This window comes from Ciconia boyciana, chromosome 16 (genome assembly GCF_034638445.1).
Source record: "Ciconia boyciana chromosome 16, ASM3463844v1, whole genome shotgun sequence".
Classification (NCBI taxonomy): domain Eukaryota; kingdom Metazoa; phylum Chordata; class Aves; order Ciconiiformes; family Ciconiidae; genus Ciconia; species Ciconia boyciana.
Window position 1 is genome coordinate 10,215,998 of NC_132949.1, and position 19,436 is coordinate 10,235,433.

The 19,436-nt window shown below is 42.9% G+C and overlaps 1 protein-coding gene, 1 long non-coding RNA gene and 3 other non-coding genes across 5 annotated transcripts; 3 read left to right on the forward strand and 2 right to left on the reverse strand.

Annotated features, from left to right (window-relative positions):
- Positions 1–1,818: 1,818 nt before the first annotated feature.
- On the reverse strand, positions 1,819–1,890 carry TRNAQ-UUG (transfer RNA glutamine (anticodon UUG)). Its single transcript has one exon. It is a non-coding gene; the product is annotated as a tRNA-Gln (tRNA).
- A 637-nt stretch (positions 1,891–2,527) lies between these two features.
- On the reverse strand, positions 2,528–2,599 carry TRNAQ-CUG (transfer RNA glutamine (anticodon CUG)). Its single transcript has one exon. It is a non-coding gene; the product is annotated as a tRNA-Gln (tRNA).
- A 1,896-nt stretch (positions 2,600–4,495) lies between these two features.
- LOC140660484 (uncharacterized) lies at positions 4,496–11,114 on the forward strand. Its single transcript, XR_012045417.1, has 4 exons — positions 4,496–4,850; positions 5,383–5,500; positions 7,945–8,037; positions 10,888–11,114. It is a non-coding gene; the product is annotated as an uncharacterized lncRNA (long non-coding RNA).
- On the forward strand, positions 4,647–4,753 carry LOC140660646 (U6 spliceosomal RNA). The gene has a single exon (XR_012045444.1). It is a non-coding gene; the product is annotated as a U6 spliceosomal RNA (small nuclear RNA).
- A 567-nt stretch (positions 11,115–11,681) lies between the features above and the next one.
- LOC140660483 (zinc finger protein 692-like) lies at positions 11,682–13,584 on the forward strand. The gene is made up of 5 exons (XM_072881400.1): positions 11,682–11,745; positions 12,306–12,509; positions 12,595–12,720; positions 13,014–13,139; positions 13,226–13,584. The coding sequence occupies exons 2-5, from the start codon at positions 12,313–12,315 to the stop codon at positions 13,311–13,313; spliced, it is 537 nt and encodes a 178-aa protein (XP_072737501.1). The 5' UTR covers positions 11,682–11,745; positions 12,306–12,312; the 3' UTR covers positions 13,314–13,584.
- Positions 13,585–19,436: the final 5,852 nt, after the last annotated feature.

Consider the following 19,436-nt stretch of genomic DNA (forward strand, 5'->3'; position numbering starts at 1 on the left):
AGTATTCTGGATTACAGCTACACTTCGAACTGTGGTAAATGGAAGGAGGGAGCTGCTGGATACCAGTAGGAAATGGTAATTTGCTCTCTAGAATTGTGAAATAACATATTGAATCGTTGCAAGGCAGACAAGCATCTAGTGGCTTTAAAGCTCTCTCACCTGGGAGGAATGGCGTTGCTGGATGAAGCCAATCTATGGGGGTTGACTAGTTATGCCAAAGTTTACTATATACAGTTATTTAAAACACTGATGCACAAGGAACAGTAAAGATACTTGTTTGTCTGTAGCCTGATACTTACACATGCGGTTGGGGAAAGGATGAAAATTGGCCCCAACATAGAAGAGGGAGATATTTTTTTCATCAATAGGTTGTGCAAACATTTCTTTAACGAATTTAGCAAACATTTCCGTAAATTCACAGAATCGTATAGGTTGGAAAAGACCTTTAAGATCATCAAGTCCAACCGTAAACCTTACACTACCAAGACCACCACTATACCATGTCCCTAAGCACCACAGCTACATGTCTTTTAAATACTTCCAGGGATGGCAACTCAACCACTTCCCTGGGCAGCCTGTTCCAATGCTTGACAACCCTTTCAGTGAAGTAAAATTTCATAATATCCAGTCTAAACCTCCTCTGGCGCAACTTGAGGCCATTTCCTCTTGTCCTATCACTTGTTACCTGGGAGAAGAGACCGACCCTCACCTCTCTACAACCTCCTTTCAGGTAGTTGTAGAGAGCAATAAGGTCTCCCCTCAGCCTCCTTTTCTCCAGGCTGAACAACCCCAGTTCCCTCAGCTGCTCCTCACAGGACTTGTTCTCTACACCCTTCACCAGCCTCCTTGCTCTTCTTTGGACAGGCTCCAGCACCTTCATGTCTTTCTGGAGCAATGTCTTTCTGGAGCAATTCCCATAAACAGTTAGGACCCTAGCTTCCACAAAATAATAATGACCTGAAGGTGGTCTGCATTTTTTTCAAGGGTCAGTAAGGAGTGGTTACCTGGTCAGAGGAAGAGGAGGAGGAGCTGATCTTCAGTTTTGCACAGAACAGATGTTCCTGTTGCTGTGTAAACAAATTATGAGTAAGGACAGGTTTTGAGAAGGGGAGCTGAGCTGTTGAGATATCCTTAGCTACTCTTGAAATGAAAAATAAATAACAAGGCTTTGTATCAGCAAAGCAGAGGTAATATCTGTTTAAATTGTGCAGAGTTAAATTTGTGAGATTACACCCACCCTGACATCGTTGCATTTCTGTCCCTATCTTCAATGTGAATAGTTGGGTGCACCTGAAAAATAATGTCCAAATTCTGCACATTTATCTACTGAAAATCAGATTTCCCTCAGCGTGAACGACTTCTTTTTTTCTCAGAAAGACTTAAGATACATACAAAACAACAGTAAAATATAATGAAAGAGCTAATTAAATTGTAGTAAGAACTATTTAAAAATTAGGGTCTTATTTGATTTTTTTGTCAAATGTATAGCTGTTCATTCAATTTAAGAAAACTAGGAATAGCGTGATACAGTTCAGGTCAAGGAAAATCTTGGCATTCAGCTCCGTGGGTTTTACCCCATTCTGGTATGTACCCTGCTGCGCTTTGACATTGCAGTTTGTTTTTCCCTGTCAGGCATCGCTATATATGCTGTCCGTGCAAAACTGCGTGCCTTTATGTAGCTCTTCTATAGGCACGCACAGGGGCTGGCCTTGCCACGAGCGGCGGTCCCAGCGCGCTGGAGGTGGGGCAATGTCCCGCGAGGGGCGGCCACGGGCAAGGAAAAAGCGAAGTCTTTCGAGGGAAAAAAAAAAAAAAAGCAGGTTCTACCGAGATTTGAACTCGGATCGCTGGATTCAAAGTCCAGAGTGCTAACCATTACACCATAGAACCGCATGGCGGCACTCGCTTCCGCGAGGCCGGGGAATAAATCTGCAGCAAAGAAATCCCACTGTAAAAATTCCTATTGCCCTTTCTCTTCCGCGTCTTAAAAGTGGCCAGGGGTGTAATGCAACCTAAATATTCGTATTTATTTTGCCTTTCTGCAACATTCGTTGTCTTCGTGGTATAACGATCGCAAAGATGCAACCTGAAAGCAAACACGAAGGGCAGAACATCTTTCGAATACGCAAACCGAATCCTCACAGGTGCGCCGGGGCTCGGCAGACTGCCTCGTGCTTTTCTAACGGAGAATTGAGAGTTGTGTTTCCACATAGCTTGTTCACAGCGCAGAAATAAAAAGAATGACTTACGTTTCAGTATACTAAGGAATGTCTGAAATTGTTCAGATAATTCGTGTAAGAATGTGCTAACCCAGCTACAATAAATAATAAATACGGGAAAAAAATTAATCAGGAAAATTCTGCGGTTTGTTTCTTTTTCTCTTTTACTTTAAATACGTTTTTCAGGTAGCACTGCATAGTCAGGAGTTTACGGCATTCCAAAAGCCCGTGAAAAACACTAAGTTTCCCTTAAACTCATTTTCCACGACAATGAGCAGTAAAGGCATCTGCCCATAGACAAAACTTTCAGGTTCCACCGAGATTTGAACTCGGATCGCTGGATTCAGAGTCCAGAGTGCTAACCATTACACCATGGAACCGCTGACAACGGCCTCCGGCCCGCTCCTATTGAGGGAATCCAAAAGGAAAAAGGATGAAAGTATTCTTTTTGCATTATAAATACAGCACCTGCTTCGCTTCTCTTCCATGTATTCCGCACGTATTAATCCTATGTAAGAATTCCACTGTTCATTTATCGCAGCATTTCACAGCCCTGAAAATAATGCACATTTAGAAGCACCGTAGCGTTAAACAAGATCGCTGTTTCTCAGATAATGTGATTTAAAGCTTGAATATAGACTCTCAGTACCGTGTGCACTGCCTTTTATTTCACATCTGTATACTCGTTTTGCTTTCTTGCATTTTGGGCTGGGTATTTGCTTGCTATATTTGAGAAGAAGCAGGGACCATTGTCACAGCTATTGTTTTAGTTTGCCAGATTGTTTCCTCTCTTAGTATTAATTGACCAGTGTAAAAGTAACAGAACATTTCATTCAAACAGGCGAGACGTGGAAAAACTACAAACGTATGCAATCACCTTTTTATGCATAATTAAAGACATGGACCTGTTGGAGCGGGCCCAGAGGAGGGACACAAAGATGATCAGAGGGCTGGAGCACCTCTGCTATGAGGACAGGCTGAGAGAGTTGGGGTTGTTCAGCCTGGAGAAGAGAAGGCTCTGGGGAAACCTTACTGCAGCCTTCCAGTACTTAAAGGGGGCTGATAAGAAAGATGAGGACAAACTTTTTAGCAGGGCCTGTTGAGATAAGACAAGGGGGAATAGTTTTAAATTAAAGAGGGTAGTTTTAGACTAGATATAAGGAAGAAATTTTTTACAATGAGTGTGGTGAAACACACGCACAGGTTGTCCAGAGAGGTGGTAGATGCCCCATCCCTGGAAACATTCAAGGTGAGGTTGGACAGGGCTTTGAGCAACCCAGTCTACTTGAAGATGTCCCTGCTTATGGCAGGGGGGTGGGACTAGATGACCTTTAGAGATCCCTTCCAACCCAAACTATTCTGTGATTCTATGATTCTATTAAATAATCAAATAACGCTAGAAGAAAAGGTTGTAGGCATCATACCGTGATGTATGCTGTCCTTCCTTTACTCACAGTCACTACACTACATGTTGTCAAGACGATTTAGGAAAAGTAACTGTATTCGCAACACCGACCAACCCCACACCCATAAAAAAACAACAGCGAAGGCGGAGACGTCGGTTCCTGTGCCACCGGACTGCCAGCGAACCGGGCAGAGACGGCGCCGAACGGGACCGCTCTCCGTGGGGTTAAATAACGACGACCTACCACAGGGTGGTTCCGACCTGTTGGCGCCTGGGTCACGGGCCCAGCACCCCTCCGCTGCTCCTGTCCGCACCCCCTCCCGCCCGGCCGGAGCACGGGCTGCGCCGCCCTGCCTCCCCCGCGGAGCCGCCGCGCCCGTCCCACCCGCACGGCCGCAGCTCCGGCCGCGCCGCGACCGCGCCCACCCGCCCCAGAGGGAACCGGCAGCCCCTCCCCGGCGCAGGTAAGAGCATGTTCCCTCTCGGCGTTCCCTACAAGTAAGGGGTCCCCTATTATAGCTCCTGTGGGCTTGAAACGTGCTTGGAATAACAGCAAACCATTTAAATTACCAGTATATTGCCACAGTTCATTGCTATTAAACTAATTTAAGTAAAAACTACCACAGAAAACAGTGATATTACTAGCTGCGAAGAACTGGATACTGCTGCCCTTAAAGCCCTCCCAAAATTATCTTTAAGAAACGGACCCGTGACGAGGCCACCCTTCCCGGGCATCGCCACAGCGTACGGGCTGCGCCGCTCGCCGCCGCCACGGGGCGCGCGGGCCGCCTCCCGCCCCAGAGTGCTTTGCGCGTATTTGCATACAGCGAAGGGCGCCGGCGGCACCTTTGCCCCCTCCGTCTGCCGTCCCCCGCAACAGCCTCGGCACGGCCTGAGGTGGGGACACCGCGCACGGCCTGCTCAAGCAGCCAGCACCAGCCTGCCCGACGGGACGGCTCGCCCTATCCTGACAGAGTCCAAATCTCGGGGCTAGAAATAGCTGGCGAGTAGAACTCACATTTGTGCTCGCTTCGGCAGCACATATACTAAAATTGGAACGATACAGAGAAGATTAGCATGGCCCCTGCGCAAGGATGACACGCAAATTCGTGAAGCGTTCCATATTTTTTTTCCGCCTTCTCCAGTTCTCCAACCCCCGCCGGCCCTCAGCCAGGCCCTGGGACCCCTGCAGAGACGGACAGTGTCAGGGACGGACTAGTCTCCAGGTAGTGGCGTGTTCCCTTCATACTCCTGCCTTGCCAAGGTGCCCACTGACCTTGAAGGCACAAGGATGGGGAGTGGGGGAAAATAACGGGAAGATTGGCAAGGAGGATTGTAAACACACTCAAATGACTTGCAGCTGGGGTGTAGAAAACCACACACATCGTACCAACCCTTGCTTACTCTGGTGTGCTTGACAAGTAGAACATCTGTGTTTAGATGACATAGGCCTGTGATAGACTCAGAGGCACCCTATCGAACATGCTTGAGATTCCTGCCCTGCTGTGGGAACAATCAAGGCACAGTGGTAAAATATGCCTGTGCGAATCCCTGATATACAGGCGAAACCAGCAGGGTCGGTGGTCCTCTAGCAAGGACCGAGCTCTGTGGTGCCAGCATTCCCGCTTGTGTGCCTCTGCCTGGGTGCTGCTTCGGGGATCCCCTGGTCCGCGAGGTAACAAAAATAGATTTACTCTTTGTGTTTCATCCGTGGTTTTATGGTTGTTCCTGCATCCTGCCTGTGCTGGCTCACACAAGGAGTGAGGTCTGAGTGCCCCTGTGAGGACATCTTACCTAGCTCAAACTCCTCCCTGCACTGCATGGGGCTCGTTCTCCTCAAGCTGACATCCAGAGGCCTCAGGGTTATAAGCAGAAGGTGGGTCCAGAAGTTTTCTTTAGCACATGCACTGACTGTAATAATACTTATAAAGTTTACTATGGTTGCTGTAGAGAAATGAGTGACAAAATGATAAAGTCTGTCATGAGCTTTTTGGCCCTCCAGGGACTTGCCTCAGGAGCCAAATTATAGTGTTGCCACTTCCCAGTACCTTTTTGTATTTTATCTTCTCAAGTTTTGTTTCCCACGTTTCCTCTGCTCTCCTCATTCTCTCTTGTGGGTTCTGGCATTGAAGTGGCTCTCCTCATCGTCATGCATTTAAATGAAGAGCATTCTCTATTTCCCACTCGTTCTATCATTACAGTCCATTGCTGGATTCAGTTCTGACTCAGCTCATGCTGTCAGTGAGGAAAACTGTGTCACTCTCCACATCAACTTTGCACACATGCTCCGTTTTATTTCTCATAATACTTTTTGTAGTAATTGAAGGCCTCTTCCCATCTGCCTCATTGAGTGAATTGGGACACAGAGTAGGAACATACACCACTATTGCTGAATTATCTTGGCAGATCGGTATATTTCTTATATAACGCCTGCAAAAATTCACGTCAGTCATTTCTGCCCTGCCTGCTGTGGCATCTCTGCTGTTCCCCCGCCGATCCTACTCCCCTTGGAGTGAGGAGCCCTGTTGGGGAGATCCGTTTCGGGGACGGACACCGCTGCCCGTCGAGCACAGAGAAGCCTCCGCTCTGAGGGAGCGCCCGCAGTCCCCGCAGCACAGCCTCGGTGGGGCAGGGCCCGGCCCGGCAAGCCCGCCCGCCTGCGCCGTTCGCCGCCGCCTCAGCCCTGCCAGGCGAACGGCCCCTCCCACCCCAGGCGGCGGTTGGGGGAGAGCGGCTCTGTGGCGTCATCAGCCTTGCGCCTGCTCCCGGGTCACGTGGCAGGGGCGGCCTTTGCCCGGGAGCGCGGGAAGCGCCGGCCCGGAGGTGGGTGCTGCGGGGGCCGTCCCGTCCCGTCCCGTCCCGGGGCTTTCCTTACTGCCCCGCCGGGGTGTCGGCGGGGCCCGTGGGGTCTGGGGAGCGGGCCTCAATGCGAGGCTGCCGCCCTGTGGGGTTCGGGGGGCTCCACCGGCGGAGCTGCGGCCTCCTCAGGCCCCGCTGAGCGTCCTTGTGAGGATTTTCTCCCCAGCATGTTTTTATTTTCATGCAGGTCTTCTTAAGCAAAGCAAACCGTCTTGCTGTCTTAAATTTTTCACCACAAGTGGTAGTTCAGTGACACTTGGAGTAGGTTTCCAGCTAAATGTTACTAGCAGAGTTAACCAAGTAATCTCTGCTCATGTTTTGACACAAGTGGGATTCTACTCTATCAAACTGGCAGTGTGTCAGCATTAAAACGTGGAAGTATTCCCTTGGTGCACTAAATAGTGCTTTTACATTTAGTCAGAACTGTTATAAAACCAGCAAAAAGGTGTGCCTGTCCTTTAGCTGCTTGCAGATACATGAACTGATGATGCTTGTCCTGACAGAAGGGATTCCTTAGGCCCAGACTGCCCCCCCCCCCCCCCAAGCCGGGGCTCTCGTAGTTCCCGGTCCTGGTGACCGGAGCTGCTTCAGAGCCTTCTGTGTCGCTGGATCAGCAGTGCTTATCAGCTGCAGCCTCCCACGGAGGATGGGGACCCGTGAGGAGCTGTGCTGCGGGTGTTGCTGACTCCTACGGAGCTCTTGTATTCTGAGTTTTCCTAGAGAAAGAGCAATCCATTTGAGCATTGCTTAGGTGACTTCCATGACTGGAAGGAGTAGTTCTTTGTCTTGCTGAAGAATACTGAAAGTAGCTGAAATTCTTGTGTGTTCTGTAATTCATCCTCTTTCTCCACACTACTGTATCTCATTCTTGTGGGATTCAGTGCTGGCTACCAAAAGAAGGGGGGAAGATTTGGCAAAAATGGCAGCACTGAAGGCAGAGGTACCATCCGAAGGTACTGATGGCCAAAAACCTCATCTGCCTTTGTTTAGGGGGTGTATGTAGCAAAGCATTGAATCAATATGGACTGTTTCCCTTAAAGATCTAAAATTATTCTAAGAAAAATGGGAGTTATTTTTAGAAGGCCTTTTATGAATAGGTAGTGCTTTTTTGGCTTTGGCATTGGGAATTTTGTTTCTATTCAGTCTGAGTTCCGTGATAGGGTGAGTGAAGCTAAACGAGGTGGATGCTTTTTGGAAGAAAAAGCAGAACAGAAGCAGATGATGAGGGGGAGAAAGTAAAAATAGGAAACATGAAGCAAATGTATTGTTAGAGATGCTGTTTCTCTCTAGTGAAAATGCACTAGCATATTAGTTTGATTACTCTGCTTGTTTGACTATTCTTTACAACATTTTTTTTAACTTAATGTTTTCTGCATGAAAGTTTTTATTGCATGTTAGGTACCACACAGCATAATTTAGTTGCTTTTTAATATTAAAAAAATTATTAATAATTCTTTGCAGATATGATTATAACTTAGATGAAATACTGAAGATACGAAGCTCCTGCTAAAGAATTCAAATGTGACGGATCATCCTAAGCAGTGATCGATAAATGTAAGCAGTTCTACTTTTGTATTACTTAGTTTACACGGATCAAGGTGCAATGAGAATGCAGGTCTTGCTAGACTTCTGTACAGCTAATTTTTCTTAAGGCCTCTTAGAATATAGTAGTTCCTGGTTTGTATCATAAAGGCCCAAATGACTGGGAGCTCAATTGTGAAAATGAGCATGCTTTCTGAAATTCTGCACCTTAAACCTTTGTGTCAATCTATCTTTTGTATACTGTTCTTAATAAATCGGGTTGTTCTGAAAGCATTAAGGATTGTAATGCAAGCAAAGACTCTTGCTGGAATGAATTGTGTGGTGATAAACCTTGTGGTTTTCAACTTTATTCTTAGTTCTCTTTATTAAGTAGTTGCCATTGGTACTGTTTCAGGGTAGAAGGGAAACAGACCAGTTAAAGCTATTGATGATGAGAGAGCTGGTCCTTGTGGGGGGTTAATTAATATCACTGCTGTGCTGTATTTTTTAATGGAGTACCAGTATTGCACTGGAACCTGGAAATAAGACTGTGCTAGTGTCATAAATCACTTTTTGTCTAGGAATAACACTTTTGTAACAAATGGCTCAAAAAGAAAAGTGAAGAATCACTGCAGTAGGATATTACGAAGCCCAAAATATTAAGTGGGGTCTAAAAGGGATTCAGTTCATGCACTATAGGTCTTTCCATGCCTGCTTACTTAATGTAATGGTTTGGATTCACCCTCTTGTCTTCAAAGTCCTTACATCACTGATAACCGGAAACTGGGAGAATTTACCAGGTAAAGGATCAAGCATTCCCATGCATTCTGGAAACAGGCTACTTAGCTCGATAAACTTGGTCTCTGTGTGGTTTTTATTCTGTTACATAAATTACTTACTATATGAAGACGTTTGCATTAGCATTTCCAGGGAGCAGTTTCTCAATCCCATCTCGCAAATATATACAAAACATGAAATAAATGGGGCATTTAAGTATATTCCTGGGTTTACTGATTGCTCTTGTAGCAACACAGGGCATTTTATGTTGAAAATTACATGCTTTAGGAGACAGTAGGCTTCACAAGTTTGTAAGGTATATTATTGCTATGCTTACATTTGGAAGCTAAGTATGCAGGAACTCAAAGATAAGATGTTTGCTCTAGAAACTAACGAAGCGTAGTAAAATATTTATCAGCAGAAAGGTGATAGTATAGCCAGGATTTTCAGTGAGAAGTTGATGTTAAGAGGAGAGAGTGAGTTGAAGTAATGCAGTGGAGAGACTGCTATGAACTATATAAACCTCTGAAATTCTTTCCTGCGTGGCTGCAGTTGCGGTTCAGGAGGAGGCAGTGTGCTGCACCTGGTGCCCTCAGTTACATTTCTTTGCATTGCTGTGGAGGAAAATGAACCTTAACCTTTGCTGAGCCTGGGGTATTGGCTTTGAAATTTCATTCCTAAGTGGCAGCTGCTGCTGCTTTATAACATACACTTCATTGTACCAGGAATGCATGTTTACTAAAGGACTTGTGCGAAACAGTTCAGGGGCAAAATATTAACCTTACTGACATGGATATCCAAGTGGTAAAATCAACATTAATATAAAAATTGGTGGGATTAAAAGCATTCCCTTGCTGTGTCTGTCACACAGCCAGGATCAGCTGAAGCAGGAGAAATTAATACTGGCTAGCAGACCTCCTTAATGAGAGGAACAGAAAAAACCCACAAATATGGCAAGACACGTTAACTTAAAAGCTTTGATTTTTTTCTTATCTATTAATTCATTATTGAGAACACAGACATGCACCTTTGTTTTTAAATGCTATTTTTAACTTTACAAGCATGCATAACAGCAGTGGCTTGCTTAGCTTACTAACTTAGCATAAAAGGTGAGTCGCTGCATATTTGCTTTTGTTTCAAAATTACTTGATAGAAGTAAATGTTGTTAGTACCCCCTTGCTTCTCCCAGCAGCTTTGTGATTTCAAGATAAGCAGGAACTTATAAGCACACAACAGCTTTTAGTGGTTAACACAGTTCCATTATTTGGAATGTGAATCTACTTATACAGATGATAACTACATTTGTGAAGGCAATCAGAAAAACTAAGTATGAAAAGCCTCTTAAATAGTCATATTTACTTGGAAACAGTATGACCAAGGATGTATTTTACAGAAATAATGGTGATAGAGGAGGAATTGTCTCATATTTTATATGAAAAGGGTAAAATACAAGGGATTATCTTTATATACATGTATCACTGAGAATTTGTGCTATTTTGAGAGAACCCGTAGTTATGCTATGATAATTCTTTCAAAACTTACTTCTCTATTAACTCACTAAAATGCATCATGAAAATCTGTTCACGTACTGTTGTACATGATAAAAGATAGTGAAATATATTTAAGGACACAATGTTTTTTTTTTCTTCAGTTCTTTATTTTCAAGTTATGTAAATAAATGTTGGACAAAAACCAAACAAAATATTTTGTTTCCGCCAAGTTATTCAGCTGATTCAGCAGATGCAAATAAATGTCTCCATAAGCCTTCAGTTGTCTACTAGTTCTTGAGTGAACTTGACTTGTTACTGTGAGTCTACCAAAACTGACAGTAGAAATAATAAAAAATAAATTAGCAGGTATGATTGTGCCTTTCGTTGTTTAGATAAAATTATCCATAAATATTGCTAGCTAACTTGGGCTGTGTTTAGTCATGTATTTAAAAACACAGTATATGTAAGCAGAAGTGCGTGGAAGCGCTAAGAAACTGGTGGAGTACACGCTGCGTACAGTGTCATCGCTGTAACACATTGTGACAACATGGATTCCAAATTTGTGTTTCATTTTCTTTTTCCTTGTGTCACTTACTTAGTATTTCCCTTTCAACAGGTAAGTCAAATTTCAGACATTTTCTGCTCTTCAGAGGAAGATTCTAGTTTTGTCTCTGAACCTGGCCTTTCAGAAGGTAAAGTAATAGTACAGTATTTTTGCAATTCATACTGGGAATTGGCTTGGAAAAACTGTATTTTTTATTGTTCGTAACACATTTACTGAGGTTATTAAATGAATATTAAAAAATACATTGCATTACATGCCTTCTCTCAGGTTCAGCGACTGCCATACCCGTTTTTACCTCCGTAGCCTCATAGGTTCTTTCAGTAGATGCGATTGTAGTTAACTGCATGTTTTAACATTTACAAAAGGCTTTGAACCAGCTTCCTTAGAACTGGTACTTGACCTTTACAAAACAAGCCTGGCTTACATCTTGCAGCACACGAAGCAGCATTAACCGAGGCCTTTTCTTGCGGAGACAGGGCTAACCTCCAACACCGCGGCTCTCGTTGCGGAGGTACGCGGCCAAGTCCAGTTGCGAGGCACTGGAGGGCAAAGCCCGCTCGGGCCGGCGGTGCACGTTAACCCCATCAGCTCTCCATCAGCAGCTGGCGGCGGATGCGCCGCGCACGATGTGGCCGGAGCCGCGTTTAGCCGAGTCCCCCCTTCTGCCCGGGGAACGGCCGGGAGCGGCGCGGCCCCTTCGCCCCGGTCGACCGAGCGGCGCGGCCGGCGCTCCCACCCAGCCTCCGCCTCGCTCGCCCCCCCCACCCCCCCGCGTCGGAGGGGCCCGCCCTCCCTCACGTGAGCGGCGCGTCATCAGCGCGCGCCGCCCCCCGTCGGTCACGTGCCCCATGTTTATCTCCGCCGGGCGTGCCGGTGTCGCGCGGTGGTGGCGGGGCTGTGGGGCGGCGGGTGAGTGTCCCGGCGGGTGAGTAACCCGGCGCCTTCCCCGGGCGGAGGGGGGCGGCGGGCTGCTGCCACGGCGGGGGCCCGGGGTGGGGGCCCGGGGTGGGGGCAGCGGGAGGGGCTGGAGGCTCGGGACGCGGCGGGGAGGGGGCGTTTCCCTCAGGGGCGGCGTGAGGCGGGGCTGCCCGGCGGCCCGTCGCCTGACTGGAAACGGCCGCGTTCCCAGCCGCCTCCAGGGAGAGACGGGGCGGGAGCGGGCGGAGCCCTCGGCGGGCGGGGGGACAGGTGCCGCCGCGCCTTCCTTCAGCCCGGGGGGGCGCGGCTGGGAGCCGTCCGTGCGGGGCTGCGCGCCACATCGGCCGGCGGGCCCTCAGCTCTTCGGGCGGCGGGTACTGCGTCTGCTGTGAGCCGCTTTCAGTTACAGCGGTTTAGGCTCCTACCTTCATAGAAGTGAAAGGCTCACGGCGTTTGGCAATCGGTTTGTGCTGTGGTGATTCAGAACACCGAGATATAATCTGTTTACTAGTGAGCTACGTCTCACTAAATAGTCTTTCCTTTATTTCTAGGCTTACAATGTCAGTACCGGCAAAGAGATGTGGAAGGCCCCCAGTGTTGTCTTTTCTAGAAAAGAAAAAGAGAAAGCAAAGTCTTGATAGAAGAAGGGGGAAAACAAGGATTTACGTGGGAAATCATATTGACCGATGGTTGACACTTAAGGAGAAGTTGGACTTCAGAAATGATGCAGAAGTTGCAGGGTTTTTACTGGACTTGTGAGTAGACTGTCACAATACTCTGTTTCCTAATACCAAGTAAATTATTCTGGGCGTTCATACCAACTGTGTGTTTTCTTTCTAGGTATGACAGCTATGACCCATTGTCAAAAGCTCCGATCTGTCCCCTCCCTGAGGGTGTGAGAAGAATTACTGTGAAAGAAGAAAGAGCATTGTCAGGCAGCACTTCTTTAATAGCAGCTGATGGAACGTTAGTAGTATACTCTTTATATGTGAAGGGCGGATGAAATGTTTTTCTTGACCAGCTGACACTTAAGACCGTAGCTGACTTAAAAAGAATGGGGCGGAAGTTGTATAAGAAAGAAGAAAATATACAGCTAATTTTATTAAAATGGAAGATTTTTGGATATCCTTTGTAGAACAGCTTAGGTATTTGTTCTGTTGTTTGCATTGTTGAGCACATAATACTAGTCTAGACGAAATAGAAACAAAACTTTTTTGTAGAAGAAATGTTTCAATTGACAATTTGGGTTGTATTTGCAGGTATGACAATGATGACCAGTTGTCTAAAGAATCTGCTTGTTCTGAACTTGGAGATGTGAGAATTGTGACTGTGAAAGAAGAGAGAGAGATGCCACATGACTGCTTGTCAACAGAGACAGATGACACGTTAGTGATACTATGTTTTTTTGCATGTTTTGCATCTGAAAATATTTTGCATTGATTTTATTATCACTTTTAATTTTGTTTTTTAGAAACTCATGTCATTCATGCTCTGATTCGTTATCTAAAAACATCTCGGTACATAATGATTGGTTCAGTCCTTCTGAGGCAAGAATCTGAGAGAGATTTTGGAAAAGTTGTAAGACTTAGAGTACACGCAGCAAACCTGCTTGTTCAGTGACTGCCTTCCTTAATTGTATACAAGATTCATGAGTGGAACAAGAAAATACCTAGTACTTTACATGTATCCTAGTCGCTTTAGTAAGTAGTTAGATTTTTACAGTAGTACAGTCTCCAGGCAAGTGCGGTTGCGCGTGCTTTAACCTTTCTCAAAAGAAAAATGTTTCATTGTTGACTGAGTGATATTACATACAAAGTGACGTGTTAACCTATCTAAAAATAGTGCCGTGCTCAACGAGGCAACCACACCATCAGTCGACTGCTGATTTCTTTTACTGCAGTGTCATCAGTAACTGAGGCATTCACAGTTGAGATCAGAGGAGCCTCAAATAGGTATGCTTGTCCATTACTCTTTTTTAGGTTTCAATTATCTACAACAGTGTTACTGAATAATTGTAATTTCGTCCATGTCTTAGTTATCTGATCTTTAAAAAAATGTATCTTTTAATGTGTGCAGGGGGACACTGAGAACCTAGGACATTACATTGGCATTGCATGGTGTGTCCAAACCCCTCGCTAATATGGTGAAGTATGTAACGCATGTAGCATGTTTGTCTGAATCTCGTTTTCCACTGTGGTTTTGCTTGTGACTTTCCTAATTCTTCTTACTTTGATTTTAGTAGGTGAACAAGTTGGGGTTCTGAAAGCAATTCTGTGGCACAGAAGAATTCTTGGAAGCTAGGTCAGGAGAAAATAAATGCCAGTGCTGATGAAGCTGACAAATTCAAGTACATTCTTCAAAATAGCATTTTTCTCTGGGAATATAATTTTAGTTGGAGTGAAGCAATAATTGAATTCCTGGGACTGATTTGATACAGGTGAGACAGAGGGTTTGTTCTTAATTGATTTCTTATTTCAGCCTTCTGAGGTGTGAGAAATGTTGTGGAAAGTTGTTTGGTATGAGAAAAAGTTTCTGTTACCCTAAAAGGTAAGGTATATGATGCTTTGTTACAGTCTCATTATATCTGTGTGAGGATGCTGGACAAATGATCAGGCATATATGCAGTGGTAATTCTATAAAGCTAAGAAATGACAGGTGGCTAAGAATAAAGAGATTCAAAAATAAGAAGAGTTTTATGGGACAGACATCCTAGGGCATACTATGTTTTTCTAGGGAATATTTACCCACCAGGAGTGGTTGTATAGCCTCTCTATGAGGAAAATAATTGGTCTGTGTTTCAGTGTCTGAACACCACATCACTGGTAATGCTTTGTGGTTTGTTTTTCATTCACAGTAGAGCAGTGAGGTAGAGTGATGATGTTATTGAGGGATTCTTATTAGCTGTGGGAAATCCATACAGTGGTCAAGTGATTTGCCCAAAGTCATGTTGGTAGCTGAACTTCGGTCTTAAAAGTAAGACTAAACTCAATTATTAACTCTGTGTTTTCAGATGGGTGGGCAAAATTCTTTATTGTTGTAGAAAACAGTGGTTTTCCTTTGGAAAGGAACAGTGGTTATGTTAATGTATACCTTTTTTTTTTTTCTTCTTGTTTTTAAAGGTGTGGTACTGCACTTCCTATTGAAGGGTGGAGATGAAGGCAGGTATTTCCTGCTTTCCAGGCATTTGGGTGTCATGTTTTCCTGTTGCTCTTATTGTTTTGGGCCTTACAGAGTACGTCTTTTCATTCTGTGCTACTAGATAAGGGCCAGGGAAAGAACAAGGTCTTGCAAAGAGGCTTTATTAACAAATTCCGAATTAATAGTCATAAAGCAGCTGCTGTGTTCTAGGCCTTTTACTATCTAATCTAGTTTTACGTTGGCTAAACACTAACTGTTAAGGAACTGGAAATATCAAAGATAATGGAGCAAGAACACTTAAACTCACCTGCTTCATCAGTGGCTTTAATGTTTGGTTTCTGTCTTGTTTATGGAGTCTTGCCTGATTATATTAGCTTTCAGAGGTTGCTGCTGTTGTAGAGAATTAAGTTGATGGAGAAGCAGTGAGGGAGTCAAGTAGCAGGGTTTTCAAGATTCTTGCCAGGTGAAATGGTGTGGTTTTTTGAGTTCTGGTTTTTGTGAAGAGTTGGAATGTTGAAATAACACAGGAAGAAAATAATGTATGGAAGTCTGATTTAAAGTATTATTAGCAGGGCATAGCCAAAGGGAAGTGTTAATGAACCATGTCCAGTTAGGTTCCTGAATACATTCAGTTCTTCTCTAATGCTTCTTCTGTTATTAACTTCCAACTTTAACATTTCAAATACTAACCAAGCTAGATTCAAATTATTTTTCTGGTTTATGTGTAACAAGTGCAAAACTGTCAAAGCAGATAATAAACAATTTATTGGTTTTTTTTCTTCAATGTTTGTTATTTACTCTGACGTTAAGATTGAACAATGATGAGTCAAAGTAGTTGAATAGGGTTTTTTGAGGAAGCTTTGGGGGATTTGGGATTCTTCTACTTCTGCAATATTTGAGTGACAGAGATTCAAAAACTCCTTTACCTGGACCTTTATAATGAGAATCTGTCTCATTAATAGAACTGACTTTCCTGGGATTTGATTATGGAATGTATCTTTTTTTGCCTTGATTCACTAAGAAACGAAACAGAATACAAATACAAAATAAATACTCAAAAGTGTCACAGCAGTTTGGTGAGGAAGACTAAAACCTGTAGGACGAGTTGGTGTCAGTCATTAGTAAATGATCAGTTGGGAAAGCCCCTACTTTGAAGGTAGGCTTCAGCTTCAGTTCCTGTCTCTCCTAAAATGGTAGTGGCAACTCCTTTTATAGCCATTTTTGCTACATAACTTTTCCCACAATCACGGGATCTTGCAGGAGTCCATATTGCAGAGCTTCTTTTTATCTTAACTAATCTGTTGTCTGAAAAGTTGTACAATTACTGTCCAGACAAGGCAGTTGTAAAGTGTAATTCCCTGACTTGGAAAGAAAATAAACAGTCTTGAGGAAATCTCCAGCAAGCTGTTAATGCTGAATACTTACCATGACACCAGTGTGAACAGCTGAGGAGTTTCTTAGCAAGCAGGAAAGTAAAATTTAAATTACATTTAAAAGAAAAAGGAGAAAAAAAAGAAGATAAAATAAGCTGCTTAGTAGGACAGCTTCCTGTGCTCTACCAACAAACTGATTTTTTGATGCTTTGACTAGTCTGTGTTCAGACTCTCTAAGTCTGGCCAAAGTATAAAATAACAATTCTTAATTGAACTAAAAGATTTTGCATGTATTGTTTTTTGTCTTTAGTGTTCACAGTTTGTTTTTAATTAAAAAAAACACACACCCCTATCCCCCCCCCCCCATGACAAACCACAATCTCTGGTTATTTCACTAATGTAACTTGAAAGTGAATGTGTAACATGGCTTTACCTTACAGAAAATTGAGTGGTTAGTCTAAGACATTTTAATTCAATAATTTACTGTAATGCTAAATGTTGATCTGTATTTCACTATAGTGAAACCTATGTATGTACGTCATAAAAACATAAGATGTTGGTCTGATTATATGTATTGCACATACAAAAGCACAAATGGAATTACTGTAATATTTTCCATTGTTTCAAAGTTAGAAGATCATATTAGGGGAATGTAGTTGCCTAGACATACTTTGTGAAACAATGCAAACATGTTTCATATTTAGATATCTGAATGCCACATTGTAACTATTATAATTGTGTTACTTTTCAGGGTGACCAGCAAGAAGAAAATCAAGCTCTTGCTTAACAATACTGGGGCAGTTTTTGGTCCATTTTGATTTTGCTGTGAGGGTACTGTGAACTATAAAGAATTACTGTAAGTTGTAGTATGAAATTCCATGTTACTTTGTTGAACAGCACATTAAACTTAATTACCTAAAGTTTTTTATTGTGTTATGTTAACATTAATAAAGTGTGTGGAGTGGATTATTTCACTGTTGAGAGTCTGTACGTAGTTCTCGGAAGGGCAGCAAGAAACAACAAGCCAAAATGCTAATAGGTATTGCTCAAGCTTGTTCAGAATTTATTAACTTTCTGCAGTTTTTGTTAATGAAAAAGTTCCTCACATCTTATTTAAAACTCAAAGGGCTAAAATAAAAACAACATTCTAGTAGCAGTTGCAGCATCAAGGATGCTTCCATCCTGAATGCGTTTCTTGGAACGTGTTTTCTTAGGGAACAAATTTAACATATCCCGCATACTGGAAGGTGTTCTTGCAGATTATTGATGCACTTAAAAATGATGGGTAAAAACACTGGACTATGTAGTGTGTTGTGTTAGTGCCTTCTAAAAAATGAGTGATCAAGATCAGATACTATGTCATTTATTTAAATATATTTCATTACCGAATAATTTGATCTCTTGCTTTGGCTTTTGATACTACTTAAGCTGATATATGATGCCTCTTAATTATTTTCTTCTCTTAACAAAGATGAAATAAGCGTGGAGTACTTTCAGTAACTGAAGTTCAACAGAATAGAATTGGCAGTTCTGAATTTGTTTTGTAGTTACTAAGTATGAGTAATCCTGGAAAGTTTTTAACTGAGAAACTGTGAAATTAGTATGGTTGTATTCAATATATGTTTGTCAGAAGGACAGAAACTGCCAGTCTTCTGATTCTGTTTTTTTTTTTTCTTTAACCACACACTTTCATAAGTGTTTAGGTCTTGATCTGACAGTATTCAAGCCAGCTGGGTTTTCCCATCAACCTACATTAGAACAGCCTCTCTCTATGGAGAAATTCCCCTAATTAGGTCATTACACTCAACATTCAGGTTTTTTAATGAGCTACTTCACCTGCTGTAAGAAACTGCTGCTCTTAAATATTTTGTTGCTTTTGAAGTATAAAAATTCAACATTACCTTATTAACAACATATTTTTTGCCAAATGTTGCACAGATAGCTTTTTATTTTTTTAAATAAAGCAGAGAAGATCATTTGTTGAAGCTCTCTCAAAATGAAAATGCCACTTCCCATGTCTTTCTGTGTTCTCTCTTTGCTCTGGACCTTTCAAATTTTTCTTTGACTACCAAGCAGTCATTCATGTAAATGACTCAGTTTGGCTCACAGAAGAAGTGTGACTAGTGACACTAGTTCTCAGTGAAGTGCCCTTCAGGGCTCTCAGATTTTTCTATTGTCAATGTCATCCCAGTGAAAAGGGAAGAGGACTTGGTCTTCAGTATAATCAGTTATGTTTTCCTCCAGTCTACAGGATCAGCAGAAGAATCTGCAACTGCAGTAGCTCATTTCAGTAAGGAGCTGTGCCCTTCTGTGGCATTTGAGCACCATCTTGTCAGCCTGTTCAGCCTAGTTCTTGTGCCTTTATAAATGCACACTAAAAATATTTATATTATTTAATGACTTATTCTTGGGGAAGTAAACTAATACTGCAAATGCATGATGTTTTGAGGTGCGCTTACTACATAAAATTGCTGGTAGAATGATTATTCTGGTGCATAGTACTTGAATATAGTGTGATTCAGCCCATACTAATGTGTTTCCTCCAAAACCTCCCATTAGACTAGCACTTGATGCTGAAGAAAAGTCAAGAGAAAAGTAGACTTTAAAATTTCCTTTTGTAATGTTATAATATGCATGGATGATATATTTTGGGTAGCATATATCAACATATGCTTTTGAATATCTGACTTCTGTAGAGCAGAACATTGTCATTAGTATTTTCCAGTAAATTTTGCGGAATAGTGAATGGTAATGATTCTGAAACAACATGTTCTTACTTGTGCCAAGAACATGACAAGAGCAATGGCTATGCTTTTGTCAAAATAGCCGAGTAAGTTTTTCAGCACCTATGGGTCTATGGGAATTGCTGAACTTGAATATGTTCAAATGTCAGAACTAAATCTATAAAAATTGTTTACGCTGTTGTTCCAATGATACGTAAAGAATATACACATAGAAGAATTACTCTAAGCAAAATAGTTAGCTGGGTTCTTGACAATACTGAGTGTAGGTTTCTGACTGAAGTACTGTGAAAATAAGGAAATTTTCTGCATAGGTTTATAGTGGAAGGCAAACAGTGGCTGTAAAAACACAGAAATTTTTTTGTTTTGTGTTTGTAATGTGGCTTTACTGTCCCAGTTGGTTTCCTTAGAACTGTGGATCTATCAAATC